Genomic DNA, 20737 nt, shown 5'->3' with positions numbered 1-20737 from the left:
TAACGAAGATTTAGACGAGTGCAGCTTCTACAGCCAAACACAAGTAAACCAAGGCTCTAACCTGCATGCATCATCAAAGCCATCCGTACGCTTCTAACGCCTTCATTTGCAATGTTAATGAAACAGCCTACAGTTAAAAACAAAGAGCCTACAGTTATTATTACTGTGTGCATGAGAGTTTACTTTAAATAATACATGAAATAAGCAGCTGATGGAAAATCATATTTTAATTACATAAATGCCCTGTTTTCCTCCGAGCTCTAAACAGGCAGAAGGACAGACAAACGTGGACTGACCCAAGGCTGCTTCATTAATACAGACAAAAACACTAATAACCCCTGTAATGAGTGTGAGTGTGTGTGTGTGTGCAGGACAAGAGTGGCTCGGTGAACAGAAGGAAACCTGTCACACGCTAATTAACCAATCACATGCTAGCATTTGAGTCCAAATGAGAGGGAGGGGGTCACTGATACTGATGATGATGATGATGAAGCAGACTTGTGTAGTTATAAGCAAATAAATAGAAGTGCCATTTGATTTGTACAGAAATTACATTTTATGGGAAAGTGTGTGCCTGCACTATTAATTGTTTTTACTATGAATTTTTGAGTTAACCCTTGTTTATCAATTTGAAAAAGTTACACAGAGGTCCTTAAAGGAAAATAAAAAAGCTTTGTTAGTCCTGATCATAATTACCATAAATTCATTCATTTTCAGGATTTTAACCTTTTAAATACCAGTTTGTCTAGTAACTTCAATATATTAAATGCTAAGACTGATTACATGCTAATCAATCATTTTGATGCATTATTATTTTAAAGGCAATGTAAGAATTAAATAAACAAACAAACTACCGTTCACACAAACCACACTCTGATGTCCATACACAACACACAATTAGATTTACAACATTTCAATTAAACTGAGCCTTTTTTTTTTTTTTTTTTTTTTAGCAGAAGCAGAAAACAGACAAAGTACTTTCTCTATAGGCCAAACCTCAAGAAATTGTGCTATTAGGTAAAAAAAACTGTAAGAATGTTAAAATTTGTAAAAAATTATTAAGAAAGCATGACTTTATGATTTCTAAGAGTGTAACTGAGTTAAAACTGTTTCAAAGTAAATTCTACTCCAAATGTATTCATTTTTTTAATGTAAATCTGGATAATTTTTTGGCCTCTTCTATTGTCTACCAGTCAAAAATAAATAAATAATGATAATCATATATATGATTAACACATTACTCATAAGGAGCACAAACAGGGCAAGAAAATCCCCTCACAAAACTGTAACATCTAGATCCTGCTTTATATGTTTAACTTGCATATATAATGACCTGAGGTCTCCTTAAAAGAAGCCAAACTACTTCCTTTGGGAAGGTCCATTCATTCGACCGATGCTAAGAACCAGTTATCTTCAGAACTACTAAGAGTCATCGGTGTGCTTGTCCTTACCCTCTGTTTCGGCTGCGGGACCGAGACCTGTGGGACCTGTGGCTCCGCCCCCTGTCTGTGCTCCGGCTCCGCCTCCTGTGACTCGACCCTCTGGAGGAGCTGCTGTTGGAGCGTTTTCTGTGCCTGCAACCCCAGGAACAAGAGCCCATTAAACACACACAAACACACACACACACACACACACACACACACACAGTCACAGTTTTAAAGAGAACAATGTTTGGATCACCCTGACTAACCCTGAGCTGCACAGACGCAGGCGTCTCTCTACAGTCATGTTAAGAAAGCCTGACGTCATGAATATAAACCCGTCTGACTGCATTATTATATTATTATAAATAATCACCTCTATTTCTCTCCACTGAGCAGCGGTCACCTTCCCTGTTCTCCATCCAGACTTCTGAGAGACACTTTAGCCAAAGCCTGAGTCCATTCTCCACGTCATGAATAAATCAAATGTTTATCTAAAAACCATCATTACATTTAGTGTGTATTTCCACGACCGTGTCAGAAGAGAGGAGAGGTTCACGTCTGAGGTGTCTTAGAGAGCATCTGCTCCTCAACCCTCTTCTGAGAGCATGACACTCGCTCTGTCGGTCTATTCATTCAGAAATGTGTGTGCATGCACACAATCAAATGCAAATCATAGATACATAACATTTTATAATAACAGGTTTTTTAGCAGTTTTTAATTGCTGACATTTTTTTTTTATAAAATTCATGGCATTCAAGAAATTCTTCAACAGAAAACTTTATAAGTCTACAGTACCAAAGCATCAGCAAACTATTAGTGTATAGTTACTGTTGTCTCAACGTTAATACATTAATTTATGTACAAATATGAAACCAGTATTAAAGGAGATAGCATCAGTTCACCTCACATATAATCATGTGTGTGTAAAAAAGTATAAAACTTTTCACAAATACACAAATGTAATAAAAAATGCAGTGACCATAACGATGTAAATACTGTATTTTTTCTTGTGTGTGCAAATGTACGGTTAGTAAATGTATGCAACAGAAAAGAAATACTAAACATCCATGTTTAAATACATGAGTTTACAAGCAGAAAACACATTATCAAACTCTTTACATATAAACCAGTTCAACTATAATAATCTGTAAAATACAATGAAGAACTCACTATTTCTATACAGCCTTTTAATGCATTAATAATGTAGAGACTAGAATTTATCAACTGAATTTATGGCATAAAATAGTATTTTAATAATAATAAATACTGTGTGTGTGTGTGTGTGTGTGTGTGTGTGTGTGTGTGTATATATACACTGTATATACTGTATATACACATGTATACACACACACACATATATATATATAGCATCTGGCTTCGTCTGTGTGGAGCAGCTCGATCAGAGAGAAGACGCTTCAGCAGTCAAAACTAATAAAGTCATCATTATGTCCATCTCTTCGACCTCACAGCTCACATGTACAGGGGTTTTACACATGCACAGTTTTATGAAGGTAAACTAAATAAATTAATATTTTAAGTAATCATTTGAACACAGCACGTCATTAGCAATGCTTCAACGTTTAGAAAAAACAATTTCCAACAGATCAAAAAATTAAAGTGAAAGTGAAGTGACATTCAGCCAAGTATGGTGACCCATACTCAGAATTTGTGCTCTGCATTTAACCCATCCGAAATGCACACACACAGAGCAGTGAACACACACACACACACTGTGAGCACACACCCGGAGCAGTGGGCAGCCATTTATGCTGCGGCGCCCGGGGAGCAGTTGGGGGTTCGATGTCTTGCTCAAGGACACCTAAGTCGTGATATTGAAGGTGGAGAGAGAACTGTACATGCACTACCCCCACCCACAATTCCGTCCGGCCCGAGACTAGAACCCACAACCCTTCGATTGGGAGTCCAACCCTCTAACCATTAGGCCACGACTTCCCCAAATATCTTGCCTTTTATACAAGCAAATTAAACAGATACAAGCAAAATGACATTAGATTTATTTTATAGAAAACTGATCAAAAAGTGATTTTATGATTAAAATGAGAGCAGATATCTGCTAATCAGCTCAGAATTTTTTTCTTTTCTTTTATTTAATTCAAGGGAAAACATGCACATTTTTGTTTTAGGCATAAACTTACTCAGTTTAACAAGACATCATCCTGTATGTCATTTTCGCTGTGTGCTGTTTGTTAAAGGAGGCTTACCCTGAGTTTCTTTAAAAAAATATATATATATATATATATATATATATATATATATATATATATACACATATAATTCCCAGTGCACAAAAACTTTTTTTTTTATTATTATTATTTCTGGAATATACTTTGTCATACAAAGTACAAGTATGTTTATTTTACAAGTTAATTTTTTTTATCCATTTCCAAAGAATTTCAAATTTCATAAATAGTCATTAAAATAAATACTATTATATCGGCTTTATATCAATAACCCTGCTATCCAAGATATTGGCAGTCAAAAACAAACAGATATCGGTCGACCACCAGTCAGAGCATCAGTTTCAAAGTGATTTATTTAAGTGCTCTTTCCTTCTGGGCTCAATGTGCCAGCCGAGCCTCTGACATTGACATGAATAGGGATGCACACTGAATAACTGCTTCAGGACTTGTATGTGACAGGTGCATGAGAGGAGGGAGATATAAGAAGAACTTTTCCATGTGTGATAGCTGAGTGTGTACCTCCTGTCTGCGTCTCTGTTTCTGTCTCTGGAGCGCGTGCGTCTGCGGGAGGGTTTGCTGCGGCTGTGAGAGGAGCTGGATGATGAAGAACGGCCTCTCTGTCTCCTCTTCCTCCGGCTTCGACTGTTGTCCTCGCTGTCTGACGAGCGACGGCCCATGTTCACGAGACTGTAGCACACACACACACCTGACTCAGATAACACAAATGTTGGGACCTCACTGTGATTCAGTAGCTCACATCAAGCTTGATAAGAATGCAAATCAATTTTACTAAGCTGTGAATACTCTGTTTTTGAATTAAAATGTAAGCACACTCATGCATTTTTACACAAAATGTGTGATTTGCTTATTTGGGGTCTGGTACACAGTAACAGAAGTTGAAAAGAAAGCGTCAGAACATAAAACGCATGCATGCATAAATAAAGAAATGTTTTAAAATGCATTAAGCACATCAGAAAGAGCATCCGTTCATATTAACTGAGAATGTTCTCCAAACCTTGCCGTTAGATGCACCTCCACCGTTTACAGATCAAGTGTCTTATTTAATGAATGAAAAGAACATAAACGGGACAACGTGGAAACGTTATGATGAAACATTGCGTCTATAAAGGTTATAAAAACAAATCATCAAGGAATGCTGTCAACTAACGTTAGATCGATTTCCTCCACATTTCCACGCGCTTCCTCTGACAAACTCTATGCAACAAATAAACAGCACTTCTGCTGATATATTCTGACGCTTGCGCGTAAAACGATTGATTTTTAGTATCTATATTCAAACTCTTACCTAGATAACGACACACACTCCTGTTGTGTACAGCAGCTCACAGAACAGCGCCATGAGCCGACGAGCAGACAGAAGTAATCGGTCTGGAGATCATCGATCAGCGCGCAGCAGGCATCACCAATCAAACACGATCGCCAGGCGTGTTCACCTTCTTCTCGTGATCGCGCCAGATCAGCGGGAAATTATACATTTTTCTGTTCGTGCATTTCTCAGCGACAGTGTCGCTATTAAATCATAATTATTTAAACTTGGATGTGTTGGATGAGTGAAAATTTTTTAAGGAAAAGGTGATTTTGGGATCAGGTTAAACTTTCATATTTTTGGTTGGAATGTGTTATAGAAGGCAGCTCTCTCGCATTGAAGACAAAAAATAAGAAAATTACAATGAGATAAAGGCTAATTATCTATTAGATAGGCTACATATAGAGACAGACAAATCTGAAAATATAACCCTAATCCTAGCCCTAAAAATTAAAATGTGAAGGCGAAGGTAAACATGATTTGTCTTAAATGATGAAGGCAAAAGTTCGACTACTTACAAAAAAAAAAAAAAAATTACTGAAGTCTTTGCTTTAGGGAAGAAAAAAAAACACGAAATGCTTACATCAAATATTTAAAGATATGCATAATCTTCAACATAGCATATTGTGATGGTTTTACTCAACCTACATCCAACTACATTACATTAATTAATTGATATAGCCTATATGTACAAACACCTATCATATTTTTTTCTGGGGGGGGGGGTATTTTAGGAAAATTATTATTATTATTATTATTATTATTATTAATCTTCGCATATGAGATGGAAATGCGTAGGTCTTAGAATAATAAACTAATAAATAATAAAGCGTTTCGAACCATGCTGTGTAGATTTGTTCATTTTCTTCTTCTTTTTTTATTCTATTTTGATGCGCAAATGCACGTAGGCTATTTACTTTGCTGGCTAATTTACTATATTATGCAAATAGGCCTACGTAATAATTTTACTAAGCCTTTGTAATTAAAAAGCAATAAAACCGCACAGAATTTAAAGATTGTTTTAATATTGCGATTCATTAAAATAAACAGATGCCCTCTAAGTGTTGAAATATTAATTAAACGGGTTTCCTTTTCTTTCTTTTTTTAAATAGTGAAAATATATTTCACGCCGTTAGACACTATGAATGAAAACACGTATTATTGCATGTTTATCTCATTTTATTATTTCTTTACTACGAAGCTATTCGTGATGGCTGTTATACAGCTAAACCAATAAGCTGCACTTTGACTAAATTGTTCAAATTGGTGGTTTTGATTTAGATTCTCTTTAAATAATTTCGATTCGAGATGTTCTTCATATTACCATTAAATTCATAACTATCACTAAAACGATTTTTTTTTTATGAACAGCACGCTCTCACTCTCTAATATCATTACATTAAATATAGGATACTGTATCAAACAGACTGTTTATAATTAGCCCGAAATAAAACAAACCTTACAGCTGTTATGTGTGAGGATAAAACATTTATTTCTCGTCTACGAAAGAACTGTGGTTTAAAATGAATTTCTTAATGATGTTGTTATGTGTCACTTCCAGAACCACAGAGTGCACATATTGCTCTTATCACGCTCTCGCGTTCTCCAGCTCAGATCAAAGACTGTCCGGTTTTTTTTTTTTAGTTTTGGCCTCATCCCAGCAGAGCTTTCCATCATCATCATCATCAACACCATCATCATGGACCCTAGTGTTTCCAAATTCTAACCAGCCTACGCTTAATGACTCCTCTTGCCAGTCTTGGCCAATAGCGAGCATGAAGGGTGATGTGGATCTGCAGGACTGATAAGGTGCCCCCCCACCCCCCCCCCCCCCCCCCCCCCCCCCCTTTGTGGGAAGGGGCTCGTGGAGAGGAAGGTAGCGCGCGCGGAGCAAGGGCCAGATGCTCGTCACGTATAAATAGTGTGACTTCAATAGTGAGTGTGCAGCAAGTCCACACACTCCGCAACCAGAGGAATTGTCAAAGATCTCGTCACATCACCTCGCATTCAGGCCGACAGATCGAGCGTGTTATGGTACACTGCTGAGGATCTAAAGAAGATTGTTTCTTCTTCTTCTTCTTCTTCTTCTTCTTGGGCGCAGTGATGGAAGAACTCACCGCGTTTGTCTCTAAATCTTTTGATCAGAAAGTGAAGGAGAAGAAGGAAGTGATCACGTACCGGGAGGTGCTGGAGACCGGCTCGGTGAGAAACAGGGAGGGTCTGTCGGTGGAGCCGGTGCGCGAGGAGGTGAACAGCAGCATCACGCGGAGCGGCGCGCGCTCGTCTCCGGTCAGAGACGAGGACATGCTCGCGTCCGAGAGAACCAGAGACTCCATCAGTCCCAAACTCACAGACGGTGAGGGCTCCCTTCATTTTTCTAGCCTTTATCATGCGGGTCATTTTTTTTTTCTTCAAAGGCCTCATTTAGCTACTTTAGAACTTCATCGCTTTCAAAATTTTCTATTTTATTTTAAAGTCACATTAACTTCGTTCAGGCTTCACGAAACGTGATAAGTCTAATAATTTGACAATGCCATCACTGTCATATGATTGAAGCAGCATGAAAACAAACCTACAGTGAATATAACAAAAGTTAACATGTGATCATATCGAGCGCTGTAACATTATGGCTGTATTTTGTTGGATAGCTGCATGCGGGCCTATATATATATATATATATATATATATATATATATATATATACTTGTGTTAAAAAAAAAAAAACCTTCGTTGTGAAACTTCGTAGCCAGATGTTAAGACGTTTGAAAGATTTACAGATGATGCATAAACTAACAGACTAAAATAAAATAAAATAAAATATGTAGGCTACCCGTATGTAGATATAGCCTACATAAAAGCTACAGGCTTTTGCTAAACATATAATAATAATAATAATAATAATAATAATAATGTTGTAAACAAACAATTATGTGCCGGATAAATCTACACGCATTTTATGCACGAGACACGCTGAAGGCCTATATTTCAATTAGCAATAATACCATATCACGAACAGTAGGTAATAGGGCTAAATAATACAAATAACAATCGTAATGTTAAAAAATAACAATAATGTTAACTGCGGATAATTTCGATTGGATTTATCTAGCTATTGTCTTTCCTTTAGATGTCCTAAACATCTAATTATGAATTGTTTCTAATACAGGCGAATTGTTATTTTGACAGCAGGAATTTTCTTTCAGCTTCGTTAATTGTTGTCTTTATTGGTTTGATTTTCGTAACATCCAGCCGATTTGCCAGACAGTTTATTTCACGTGCAATGGGATAATATTCCTGTCATAAGCATCCGGTTCATGCACATGTACAGCGTGTAAATAATTAAAGAGCTCTGTGTAGGACAAAACATCCGTGACCGACATCAGTGGGCACACACTGCCCTCCTTCATCATCACTGGATGAAGCGTTCATTCGTGTTTTCTGCTCCGTCTTCAGGTAACACAGAAATGAAAGAACGCAAAGAGGATTGTAAGCCGCTGGAGGATGAGACACAGACTAAAATCAAGCAGAGAAGGAGTCGGACTAACTTTACCCTTGAGCAGCTGAACGAGCTGGAGAGACTGTTCGACGAGACGCACTATCCAGACGCCTTCATGAGAGAGGAGCTGAGCCAGAGACTCGGGCTGTCGGAGGCCAGGGTGCAGGTCAGACACCGCGCGCGCTGGAGACACGTGCGTGTGTGTGTGTGTGTGTGGCGCGCGCTCGATGCGCTGCGAGAGGAGAAACACTAACGTTTAATGCCAATGTTCAACGCTGTTAGGCTGTATGCAATCACATATTAGGTGCACAGTAGCCTAATTATCTTTGATATATATAGGTGATTGTATACTATATAATTAACGTGTCATTATTATGTAATTAAACATAGGCCTACATCCTGTTACGTGCAACATGATGAGCGTAGCCTGCAAAACATGCATTAAATTATTGACACAGGATCATTAGCAATGTAGAGTCCCAGAAATAATTTCTAAACAATGAGAGATTAAAAATGTAAGTGCATTTGAAATAAAAGGAGTAGGATAACATATGCAAATTGTTTTTTTTTAAAGTGTTACCACTCCCAGCACGGCTAAACACAAAGTTTCCGGCACAGAATAACGTCGTTATTATTGTTATTATATTTAATTATTGTTAAATGTGCACAGCCTACCTCAGGGTGGTGTATAAAATTAGAAATCAGCTTATGTGTTGAATGGGGGGATCATATTGTCGAAAACGTGATATTAACGCCGCTGAGCGATAATGAACAAAACAACGGACAAAAAACTATTCCCTGATTCGCGCGCATTGGCCTGCAGGCAACATCTGTAGTGTGCTTTTTAGGAAGGGGAAGACCATCTGCACAGAAACATAATGAGGCTCAGTATAGGCCTTGTGTAACAAGAGACGAGCGACTGAGCCGAGTAATGACATTCAACAGACATCGGCTCTGCTCTGATTGATCAGAAGAACACAATATCTGATTTCATTCGCTTTTATCTATTCTTTCCTTGGGTGGGGATATAAAATTCACTCTTTGAATACATTTGGGCCTTTTAAAAAATGGGCTCAAAAGACCTCCCTGGAAAAAGTTAAACCATCGTCTCTCTTTGGGATCTTACCAAAGGGCATTGTCCCAGGCAAGGCCTGCGGATTTACATAAATTATCTATCATTTTTACCCAAATAAAGATCTGATGCTCTTTTTATATTCAGTATTCACAGACAAGGCCACACCGCTGGCTCAAAGACTAACACTGCCATTTAAACCGATAGAGTCGGGATTTATTATCGCTTTCCACTTTCACTTACAGCAGAAATATCCTGCGTGTGTCGATCAAAACGAATAAACAGAGCACTGGAACTGCGCGCGATTCAAAACAGATGCATTAAACACAATCATATCCAAATATCTAATGCATATTATAAATAGCAGAGAAATGTAACACAGGCTTTCTTTCTGATGTAAGCAATTCATATCTTAATTTTAGCCTGCAATTGAAGCCCGTGGCATACAGTCCCATGCTGGGTTTTTGTTATCAGAGGATCACTTTGCTTCTTCTGGGAGATTAAACCATTGGAGAAAGACGATATATTATAGCACTTTTTCAGATGCACGAGTTTAAGATTGTGTTTCTTTCCGTTTGTTTAACATTTTAATAAATCTCTTTGTTTGTTATAGTTGGCCGCTTTTTACGTCATTTCTCCGTGCGTATATAGATAGCCTATAATAGTTAAAATGTGTGGTTAGGCATAATGAATATTTAGAGGTCCTCAGGGATGCACGGTTTTGCTGAGACTGTTGTCATTTTGGGAGGATTTACACATGCCCTCACTTACTACAGCGGTCAATGTCTTGTGTTTCAGGTCTGGTTTCAGAACCGAAGGGCCAAATGCAGAAAGCAGGAAAACCAGTTACATAAAGGTGCGCTGCATTCAAACCCTTCACGTGCACTTGAATGCTTATATTGCACACAATAAATTAGCAATTGCTATTGCGTCATTCGTTTATTTATTCTGGCTTTCTGTTCTATTAAAAATCTATATTGTTTTTGTTTTTAGATTATCGGATTTAAACGGGACAACTGCAACATACAGAATACAAATATTTTATAAGTTGCATTATACAGTTTAGCCAAGTTCATTTAATCTTTTTATGTGTGTTTACTGTGAAATATGATAGCAGTTTGTTTTTGAAGACATACAGATAAAAGTCGATGTCATCATGTTGCAGGAGTTCTCATCGGAGCGGCGAGTCAGTTCGAAGCGTGTCGTGTCGCTCCATATGTCAACGTGGGAGCTCTGCGCATGCCTTTCCAGCAGGTGAGGGACACTTTCTGATCCTATCAATCCACACTCACATTTCCCTCCGTTTTGTTATTGCAATGTCACCATAAATGAAAGATCTTGTCGAAGAATATTCATAGATGAGTTGAGATTTGTGAATTTGTCTTGCGGGGCATATAGTTGCAGGTGTCGGAATGTATTATGATATTTCTGATGATAAATGCAGTTGATCCAGGGCCCAGTACCGGCTCTGATAGTCTCTGTTAAGTTAATGTGTTTCTCCCCTCTCTCCCCACCCGTGCGTCCATAGGATAGTCATTGCAACGTGCCGCCCTTCTCCTTTCAGGTGCAGGCGCAGCTGCAGCTGGACAGCGCCGTGGCGCACGCGCACCATCACCTGCACTCGCACCTGGCGGCGCACGCGCCCTACATGATGTTTCCCGCGCCGCCGTTCGGTCTGCCCCTGGCGACGCTCGCGGCGGAGTCCGCGTCAGCAGCGTCGGTGGTGGCGGCGGCAGCGGCCGCGAAGAGCACCAACAAAAGCTCGAGCATCGCGGACCTGAGACTGAAGGCGAAAAAGCACGCGGCGGCGCTGGGGCTGTGACGTCACCGAGCATCGCACGAGACAGAATGACGCACTATTTATGTTTCCTTATGAAGGACACGCGCGAGAAAAAGGAGGATATTTATGAGAACACAAACTGTGAAGTGGACAAACTTAACGTGGATCTTTTCGCGGATGGACGGACAACTCTACAAAATGTTGAACTACGAGAAAAACTAAACAAAGTTGATCTTTTAGTGAACTTTTGCAGAAATCAAGAAGCTGAATCTGAATATAGCCTAATGATATCTACAGCGGCTGGGACCACTGTTCGGCGAGCATCTCTGCTTTAATACGTTATTAATTCATGGAAATAAAGAGGCTGGCCTCGTTTTATTTGAAACAAAGTTTCTCTGTGGATATTTGTGAAATATTCCAGAAATCACCTTTGTTGCCAAATATGAAACCTCCAGTGTTAAACATATCTTCACGGATAAACACGATTTCAGTGGAAGTTTATGCTCTCTGAGATTAAATCAGCATTAAACGAAACGATGATCATCCCTTTGCCTGGTAATGAGTGGATTGTGAATCTAATCAGAGATCAGGAAATGATTCAGTGGAGATCCGACAGATGGCCATTTCACATTAACACACATCAGGCTTTTACTCTCGGTGTAGAAATATAAATCAGGTAAAACACTCATATTGATAAGTTACGGCCACGAGTGAAATACACATGTTAATACAGACAAAATGGTTTTGGTAGGTTTATGCTTCATCGATGCATTGTGGGAGCATTCTGGATTTTATCTGTTATTTATTTTCGTTCGTGTTCCTTCATCTCTTTCTCCGTGTGTCTGACATGGGTCTCTAAATGTAAGGGTTATAAAAGGACATCGACCGCGCGCACTCATTTTAATAATAGGCTATTTATGATTTGATCATGACTGTGAAACGAGAGCTCACTTCAACACCGTGTGTTCGATTCATAAAATAAATGTTAAAAAAAAAGAGAAAAATTATTGTAGGATATATGTGTAATGGTATAAAGCATAGGCTTAGTTCGTATGATTGATTTTTTTATTTTTACTTGTGCATATTAATGGAAGCGCTGAAACAGATTCCTTCGTTAGAATTGCTCTTATAATTTAATGTCTTAAATTATACGATGGAAATAGGCATAGTTAAAACCCGTTTCTGTTTTTTTTTTTTTTTTTTTTTTTTTATGTTTCTGTTGTGATATCATGCATTATATAAAGTTTGTTATTAGTAATGTATGTTATTAATAACGTTTCGCCGAAAATCAATTTTATACATGACTATGTAAATACATATTTATTTATTAAGGAAAAAGGTTGATGATCAAATCTTTTTCAGCTCTGGGTGACTGAAAAACTCAGAGACTCCGCTTCACAGAAAGCGCTTCTTCTGCTGTGAACAGTCAAACTATAACACTTTAGAAACAGAAACCAAGAGGAGGAATAAATATTTTCATACGAAATGTTTTTGTTTTCTATGTTTTGTCAGAACACGTAATTTTATAGTTTACCTCTCACTCGCATCACTCCTGTCGAGATCTGAAGCGGTTCTCTTGGGAATCTGATAAATACTAAATAACATCTCCTCTCGTGATTGACCTGTCTGGTCAGATTTCTGTCTGGATACAAACTTAAATTGTATGGCCTATTAATGAATACAGTTTTAATAAAGAGCGCGTGTGTGTCCAGCTCTGGGCTGCACTGAAGGATTGATTCCTCTTACTGTTTAGTTGAGACAAACTTGTGAATGAGGAAGCGCTGTTCAGAGAACACGAGCTGAGTTTAACCCCAAACCGGAGAAAACCACCAGCTGATTTGGACAGGGAGCTTTAAATATATAGACTACTTCATTTTTCTAAGTGGGGTCAGCCCGGCACAATTATGAGCTTGAACTAGAGCTAGAAGTGATGTGACAAATTAGAGAGCTAGACTGCATTATAACATTAAATATAACAATAACAACCTACATTCTGAAATTACATTATGTTATTATATTATGAATGAATTCTTCCAGCTGCTGTCCGGCCTTTACAGCAATGGCCTGTAAAATGTGTGACTAATAGAGGACTAACACTGAACCTCTGGGGTGAGACAGAGGTTAAAGAACCAAAGGGAGGTTCGAATCAATGTATTTATTTATTTAAAATAAAATGATGTTTATAATTTTTTTTCAGAGAAATCAGGTTGTTTTCTCTCATAACACAATAAATTACTTCATATAAACAAAAATAAGGAGATTTCCTTTCTTTGTAGGATCCCACAATGGGGAAAACCCCATTAGCCACTGCATGAAAAATGTAATTTGGTATGCGTCGGCAAGCATAGGGTCTTATCGGAAGAGTTTAGCATGACTTTTCCTCTGGCTCAATTGTTAGAGAATGTGCTAACAATGCCAAGAGCATGGCTTAGCTCCAGAGCAACACACACACACACACACACACACACACACACACACTAATAAAACTCCAATGTGCTGTGTTTCACATGATGGTAAAAGAGATTTTTTAATGCTGTTGTTTTATTGATAATAATTGTTTAACGATTATGGAGGTTAGTGTTAGGAGTTCAAGTTGTAAAGTCTCTTCCAGTTTGAGCAAAAGGGTTTCAAGTGAATCCATGATACACTATGGTAAATCTGGAGAAAATATGATTTTGTCAGCAGTTTAGAAGAGCTACCAAATATGCTTTAAAAATATTAGTGCTTCTTGCATATCAAGTTTTTTTCTCTCTCTTTAAATGAGCAGTCTTGAAAACAGATATTGACACTCAGCATATGACAATGGTAACAAACAATTCATTTTCATATGAAAAGATGAACCCAGAACAAAAAACAAGCTGCTAAAAGTGACCACCAAAAACAACAACAGCAAGAAAATGCAACAGCATCATTTATTCTGTCTGTGGAAGTCACACTATTACAGCTAATCTGTAACAGATACGAGAGATTACTGTAATCACAGCTAGTCATCATAATTATCCTGCACTATCACAGTCATTTAATGGCCAATTCACCACAGAAAATCGAACAACACTGTATGTTTATTGTAATTACTGTGCCTTGCAGTAGGCTACTGTAAAACCTCCAGCTGCCCATTTAGATGTTACAATTCCTTACCGTAACAGTACATTTAACATACAGTATGCTTTTTAGAGATTCAGTGATTCTTTGACATTTAGGATACATGCTCAATTTACATTTGGATAGTATTATAGTTCACTTTTCCTCTCAGTGTTAACCCATATCCATCTACAAGTACTCCAGGAGACAACAGGACGGGTTCACTGAAGTGCTTTTAGATTAATGATGGACAGAGCAATCATTTTTTCCCACACTCTCTTCAGTCAACAGCCTTCACACCGGCTCCACATTCCTACAGTACGTCTTCCTCTCCTTCATCTCGTTCCCTCTTCTTTCTCCGTTCTGCGATGATCTTTAAGATGCACAAGTGTGACTCACCAGAGCGAGAGGTTCACTCAAACTGTATCCAACTGAGAGTGATCTGAACCCCTGTAAACCTCAAGCAGTTAACCCTGCATTGACGATAAGAGCAGTAAAGCAGCATTTTGAGGGTCAGGCTCATCCCTTGAGCTCTCGATGCTGTATATCTGAGCCTCATGACCTGTTGCTAAATTTACCACTGTACAGCTTGCCAGACAGTTAATGCTGAGCAGTCTTCAGGCTTTGGGCTTTTATCGCACAGCTGAGCGGAGCAACCGTGCTTCTGCCCATTACAGAAGCACCATATCTACACTTAAGTTGTTTTATTGTTAAATCTGAAGCAGGGAGAGTTCGCCGTCTCCACTGAAGATGACATATTAAATATGTCTCTGCGCCCATAAGAGACAGGGAGAGGTAGTGTGCTTGAGAAAACTCCGAAGCGGTCTTGAAAGGAGGTGAGGAGAGCGAGAGAACACAAAGATAAGGTAGCTCTCTAAAGGTTTGCCTTTGTTATATATTAAGTGCCGCGAAAGAGAAATGTGCGCACATCATCAGACAAAACACAAGCAACATCAGGGGAGGGCAAGGAGATGAAAGACAGACTTCAAAGCTGCGAAATGGAGTGAAAGTGAGACAGAAACCTGCCTAAAACTTGCCCAAATACACCAATTAAAGCAGTCTTTTGCTTGGATTTGTCCTACGAGCAGTGCATCTGTATGAACCACTTAAGCAAAGTGTATAATTTAAAACGCTCCTCAATGGCGCTCAGTCAAGAAGAAAACAATGTGGCTGACCAAATGAAGCCTGTTTTATAAAGGCTGGGAAAAACGGCAACACTCGTAGCAATTCAATCTATCTGTTGGGAAGAAAGCTCACAATACTAAATGAAGTCAAACAAAGTGAGGAATTGTTGTTTGGCATCCTGTTTAGGTAGTGCGGACGGACCGGCAAATCTTTTACCAACTATGAGCATTTATTTATTTTTGATGTAATTCCTGTTGCAGCTGGCACTAACACAACCCAATAACAACAATTAACCGGCCCTGAGGGGACGACAAAACCCAGGCATTTCATCCCCGCAAACTCAAAATCACACAAGACGTAAAGCGTATTTACCCTCGTGATAGTAATACTGTAAGTTTATTCCCTCCAGTTGAAGCTGTAAATTAACCATACATAATTTTCAGTTTTATTTATTTGACCTGAATATATTGTCATCAAGAAGGAACATTGGAATATTCTTTGAAACAATGTGCTATGACGATAACCATACACTCACGTCATCTGATATTTACACTAAGAGTCTTGAATTACACAAATCTCAGTATGAACTCGAACGCTTTGTTGAAGTCAGTAATGTATACAGAAATTAACAGAATGTGTCTCAAAACAGCTGGCTGAGTAAAAAAAAAAAAGCTCTATAAATCCACTTTCCACGGGGTACATAAGAAGTCCTTGAACCACCCAAAGATAAATCTCTCCACCTTTTATTCTCTAAATGTTTTTTTATAGATCTTTAACAGTTCAAGCAGAGCTTTTGAGAAACTGAAATACAGAAGTGTTCAGACACTCAAATGCAGAAGGAGATTCAATTGTATCAAAGGTGTAAATTAAGTATTATATTCTAGTTCTGATATTCCAATTCATTTTTCAGTTAGAGATTGTCAGCAGTATAAAAAAACCTAGAAACATTGTTCGGAGTAAAATCATGATTTACTTAATCTGAACCCCTACCTGACCTGCTCTAAAGGGTTAAAGCATTATAGACCTGAGCGGTCAAGTAATAGCTCAGGCCAATGTCAGCCGAACGTGCGCTTTAATGAATAGATTGTTACTCAATATACAATTATGTCAAAGTCTTTAAAGAGACAGAGTAAGTAGACATGATTTTCCAGGGAAACATCTCAGGGGCTGTCAGGGGTGAGCAGGCTTTGATGGAACTGGATTTAACACGGCTCCTACAGAGCTATTGGATTACCTATTTGGCCCAGTGATCTGGCAACATTTAATTAAATAGCCATGCATTAGCGTCCATGTGCACACGGCTGCTCGGAAGTGAATGTGTGTGTGTGTGTGACAGGAATCTTACTTATTCTGAATGCAGAAATGAATTTCTCTCACTCTTGTTAAAACATTTAGACTTTTGGTTGGCTTTAAAACACTTGTGCTCACAGTGCTGTCAGTCATTATGCTATTTTAGAAACCCTCACTGCTCCTGAGCATATTCTCTTTCCCACAAAGCTAATATCTGAAGACATGGTTTTCCATGCCTTTGCAGTAAGAAGATGACATGCTGATCTCAAATCAGTTTTTACCTTTGCACACATAGTCAAAAGGTGCCACGTCTGATCCTGGATCAGCCCCTGACTGCATGAAAACCCAACACCATAAAGGGATGTGCGCTCATCATGTACCAGAGGAATGTGAGCGCTGATTCTGCCGGTGGAGGACAGGAGCGATAAAACAGGAAGAGATAGAAGCAGAAGAGTCGCTCTGTCGTGGGATGAGGACAAGAGCGAGGTGGTGCAGACACAAGAGGAGCCCTCTGTCATCTTGGAGAGGGCTTTTAAAACGCTTCATCTTATCTTAATGAGCACGGGGGGGTCTTTTAGCAGGTCACACTCCACCATGTTTGACAGACAGTGTCATCATTTCTGATTCACCACTAAGACAAAGAGCTGATACCAGATATGCACAAATTTCCAACTCCCACGTTTTTTAAAGTAAAGTTTCTAAAAAAAAAAAAAAGAAACTTGTTAGCGCATATTCTTGTTGTGATCAATTAATCCATGCAAGTTAATCCACAGAAAAAAAAGGGTGACACTTTATTTTTATGGTCCCCTTTGGACATTCAGTTGAACTATGTGTAACTTTGCAACTATATGTTAAGCAACTCTTGTGAGAGTATTAGTAGACTAGGGTTAGGGTTAGTAGAATGAGTTAACAAGTCACTTATAGTAGAATGTCCTTAAAAATAAAGTGTTGGCAGATATTAAGCACACAGTTATTAATACTCTAATGACTCCAAGTGATTGCAAAGTTACTTATAGTTACTTTCACAATTTGGTGTTCCTTCTGTGATAAAGTCAGTTTGATGGGCGGGGCAGAACTTTCTTAAGTACATATGTCAAGGAGGAGCCCTAAAATCAAGCCCCACCCTCTGTTCAGTCAGGAATACATTACAGTACTGAAGTAAAGTCGGACTCCACTTCCGTTCACATGGATTTTAATAACACAATAGTTTCAGATGTTCACCTTTTCCATTTTCTCTTCCAAAATAGATTTTTAATGTTGGACCAGTGTTGCATTCAAGATTGAAATCCAAGTCAAGAGCGTGATCACAGGAAGGTCAAGACTACGGATGCAAAGGGGCAGAACATTTCTAGAAACTTCCCAAAAGTTTCCAAATATTTTCCCAGTTTTTGGAAATTTTATGAATGTTCTGCCACTTGCAACCCTAGTCAAGACCAAGTCCACATGCTATATGTCCATGGCACGGCCATAAAAATACGTTCATGGTCTTGAGCTTGGTCTTGTCATGGACTTTGGTACATGGTCTCGAGTAAAACCCTGTGTGTGATGCCATTCAAATGTTGGGTTTCCACATAAATCCTACTTATTTTATAATAATTGATTACATTTTTTGCACACAGCATAAATTTACATGTACAGTACCTCTATTTTCTTGAGACTCAAAGGTTAATTAAATGTAAAAAAATAAATAAACTGAACATTGTACTTAAATGTTGTTGGACTAGGAAAACAGGAGGACTGGGAGAAAGAGCGAGTGACAGAGATAGAGAGAGAGAGAGAGCGACTGACAGTGCACAATGGTAGGAGAGTGGTTCCCGCTGTAAAAGTTTATCCCTCTGGCACCATTATATAAGCATACATATGGGACAGCCGCGATGGAAGACGACACTTTAAATGACATTATTATAAAATGCAATACTCCTGGAATGATCCCTTATTGAATTAGGTCCCATGATCCAAGATGAATTTCCCGGTTCTCTAATCCATCAAGGGGGGAATATTAAAAGATAGGACTCAACTGGCATCAGAATCGCTCTCAGTCTTTACTTTCATTATTTTGAATTAGGGTGCTGCTGGGGGAAAGCCTCTTAATGAGAATTACAATGATTCAGTGGCCTCGACCTGCCTTCTGACAAGTGAAATATTAACTCCTCAGTCATAGCTGTCTGAATTAAAATACTTGGGAGCTGCGGACGTGCTAAATTAAATTGGCCTTTTATGTTCCTTACACGGCTGACCCCCTGTGGGGCTGGAGAAGCAAGGACAGTGGTGGCGCATGAGGCAAGGTGTATGAAAGCGAGAGGAAGCGAGGCCCAGCTGCTGCTGCCGTGGATCAGAGAGTAGCAGTTCAAGTCCTTTACCTGCTCAGCAGGTGATCTTTCTGCACCTCGACTCAATCCTAGCACTAGCTCTTCCTCTCTGCTTCTGTAAAATACCATTGGTGCTCAGACATGCATGGAACGAGGTCAACATCTCGGCATCTGCTTCCACCGCTTGTCCCACCTAAACCTCTAGAGTTTATTGACAAGCCAGATATGGTGATGAGGATGGCACAAGTGATCAAACAGTGAGGATAACCATAGCCTTAGTCCATTTGTTGTCTTGTCTTGCATCATGCATTTCGACCACTGCATGCTTTGGTGTATTTGTAAGGTTGCAGAGAGTCAGTCGTTTGACCTGTTGCATGGCCTCATGTTTTTAACAAACTCTCCGCATTGTCAAAACATGAAAGAGTCAGTTAGACCGCATCCAATCTTGTAATCAGGCTTTAATAAACAGAGCTCAAGAAATGTACATCCATCTGTGAAAAACTTTTTCAGCTTGGCAGCTGGCGAAGGCACAAGTGGGGGCAGAGCGCGGTGCGAGCCAGGGCAGTTTTGCACAGGGGCCTAGCAGTCTTGTACCTGTGCCAATACACCCGCTCACCCTGACTCCGAGGTCACGCTGCCAGCGCTACGATGCAGGAAAAAGTGGGCGAGCGGTTTCTTTTTGAGTCGCTACCAGCGTTTTCCCTTTGCCTGCGCTGCCGAAAGACTCCAGGGTGGACACATGCCGTTTGAGCTCTTTAGAAACAATCGATTGGCTGGGAGGACGAGGGGAAAGAAAGAGGAGGAGGGGAGAACACGGCTTTGACCTTGGAGTCTGGAAATGTTACACTTTAAATCACCGAAATTTTCTAAAATAATAAGACGCCTCAGGACAAGTCACCTTTCCTCCTCAAAATAAAACCCTGGAATGAATAAATGAATGAAAAGAACTAAAAAAGAAACAGCAGGAGAAATAAAGTTTTGTGTAAAAAGTAATCAGGTGGTCATGGAGGTCTTGTTTTCAATTTGAGCTACTCTGATCATGTAAAATTACTCTTCACACAGGCCAGTGCTCTTGGCCACATAGCACAGACCAATTTCAAGACATTTTGAACTCCACTTTTATATTTTGCATAAATTTGAATGGATTTACAACATCTGTGCAAGAGGTCTTGAAATTATTTAAAGAGATAGTTCATCTTAAATGAAAATGATCTCATCATTTTCTTTCTTGTGTAAAAAAACGCAAGATGATATTTTGAAAAATGTTTCAGGGCTTTAGTTTCCATTTACTTCATTGCATGGACAATTTCTGTGTTCTGCATAAGGGATAAAGTCGTTTTGAATGACAATAGGATGAGTAAATGAACTCAGTTCTCAGTTTTGGGTAAACTATCCCTTGAAGTTTGGAAAACAGCTCACAATTACTGATGCATGCAATAATGTGATGTACAGTAGAGATTTTCTTGGGGCTCGGTGCTCTCCTAAAACAGAGGATTCTTGTGCACCATCAAAGTCTTTCAGGGTGTCTCTAATATTGGCTTGAGTGTCATAGTGAAGCACTCTCTCTCTGACAGTGTATTTCCAAGATGACAAAATCCATCCTCCTGTATTGATCAGTTATTCTACTATCC

The 20737-nt window shown here is 39.0% G+C and overlaps 2 protein-coding genes across 3 annotated transcripts in view; one reads left to right on the top strand and one right to left on the bottom strand.

Annotated features, from left to right (window-relative positions):
• rsrc1 (arginine/serine-rich coiled-coil 1) overlaps positions 1-5071 on the bottom strand; it is a 127676-nt gene extending 122605 nt beyond the window's left edge. The window contains exons 1-3 of the mRNA XM_026225902.1: positions 4933-5071; positions 4146-4313; positions 1452-1574 (exon numbers count right to left, since the gene is read on the bottom strand). Coding sequence (XP_026081687.1) covers positions 1452-1574; positions 4146-4303 — 281 coding nt within the window. The 5' untranslated portion in view covers positions 4304-4313; positions 4933-5071. The remainder of the gene's footprint in view (positions 1-1451; positions 1575-4145; positions 4314-4932) is intronic.
• Positions 5072-6849: 1778 nt separating this feature from the next.
• On the top strand, positions 6850-13383 carry LOC113058212 (short stature homeobox protein 2-like). 2 transcript variants are annotated; one of them, XM_026225901.1, is made up of 5 exons: positions 6850-7309; positions 8407-8615; positions 10320-10377; positions 10687-10775; positions 11086-13383. In XM_026225901.1, the coding sequence occupies exons 1-5, from the start codon at positions 7057-7059 to the stop codon at positions 11341-11343; spliced, it is 867 nt and encodes a 288-aa protein (XP_026081686.1). In that variant the 5' UTR covers positions 6850-7056; the 3' UTR covers positions 11344-13383. The 2 variants fall into 2 exon arrangements, with proteins under 2 accessions (XP_026081686.1, XP_026081685.1); XM_026225900.1 differs by having other exon boundaries at positions 11050-13383.
• The last annotated feature ends 7354 nt before the right edge of the window (positions 13384-20737 follow it).

Source organism: Carassius auratus, chromosome 40 (genome assembly GCF_003368295.1).
Source record: "Carassius auratus strain Wakin chromosome 40, ASM336829v1, whole genome shotgun sequence".
NCBI classification, from domain to species: Eukaryota; Metazoa; Chordata; class Actinopteri; order Cypriniformes; family Cyprinidae; genus Carassius; species Carassius auratus.
This window is presented reverse-complemented; position numbering and strand designations above follow the sequence as displayed.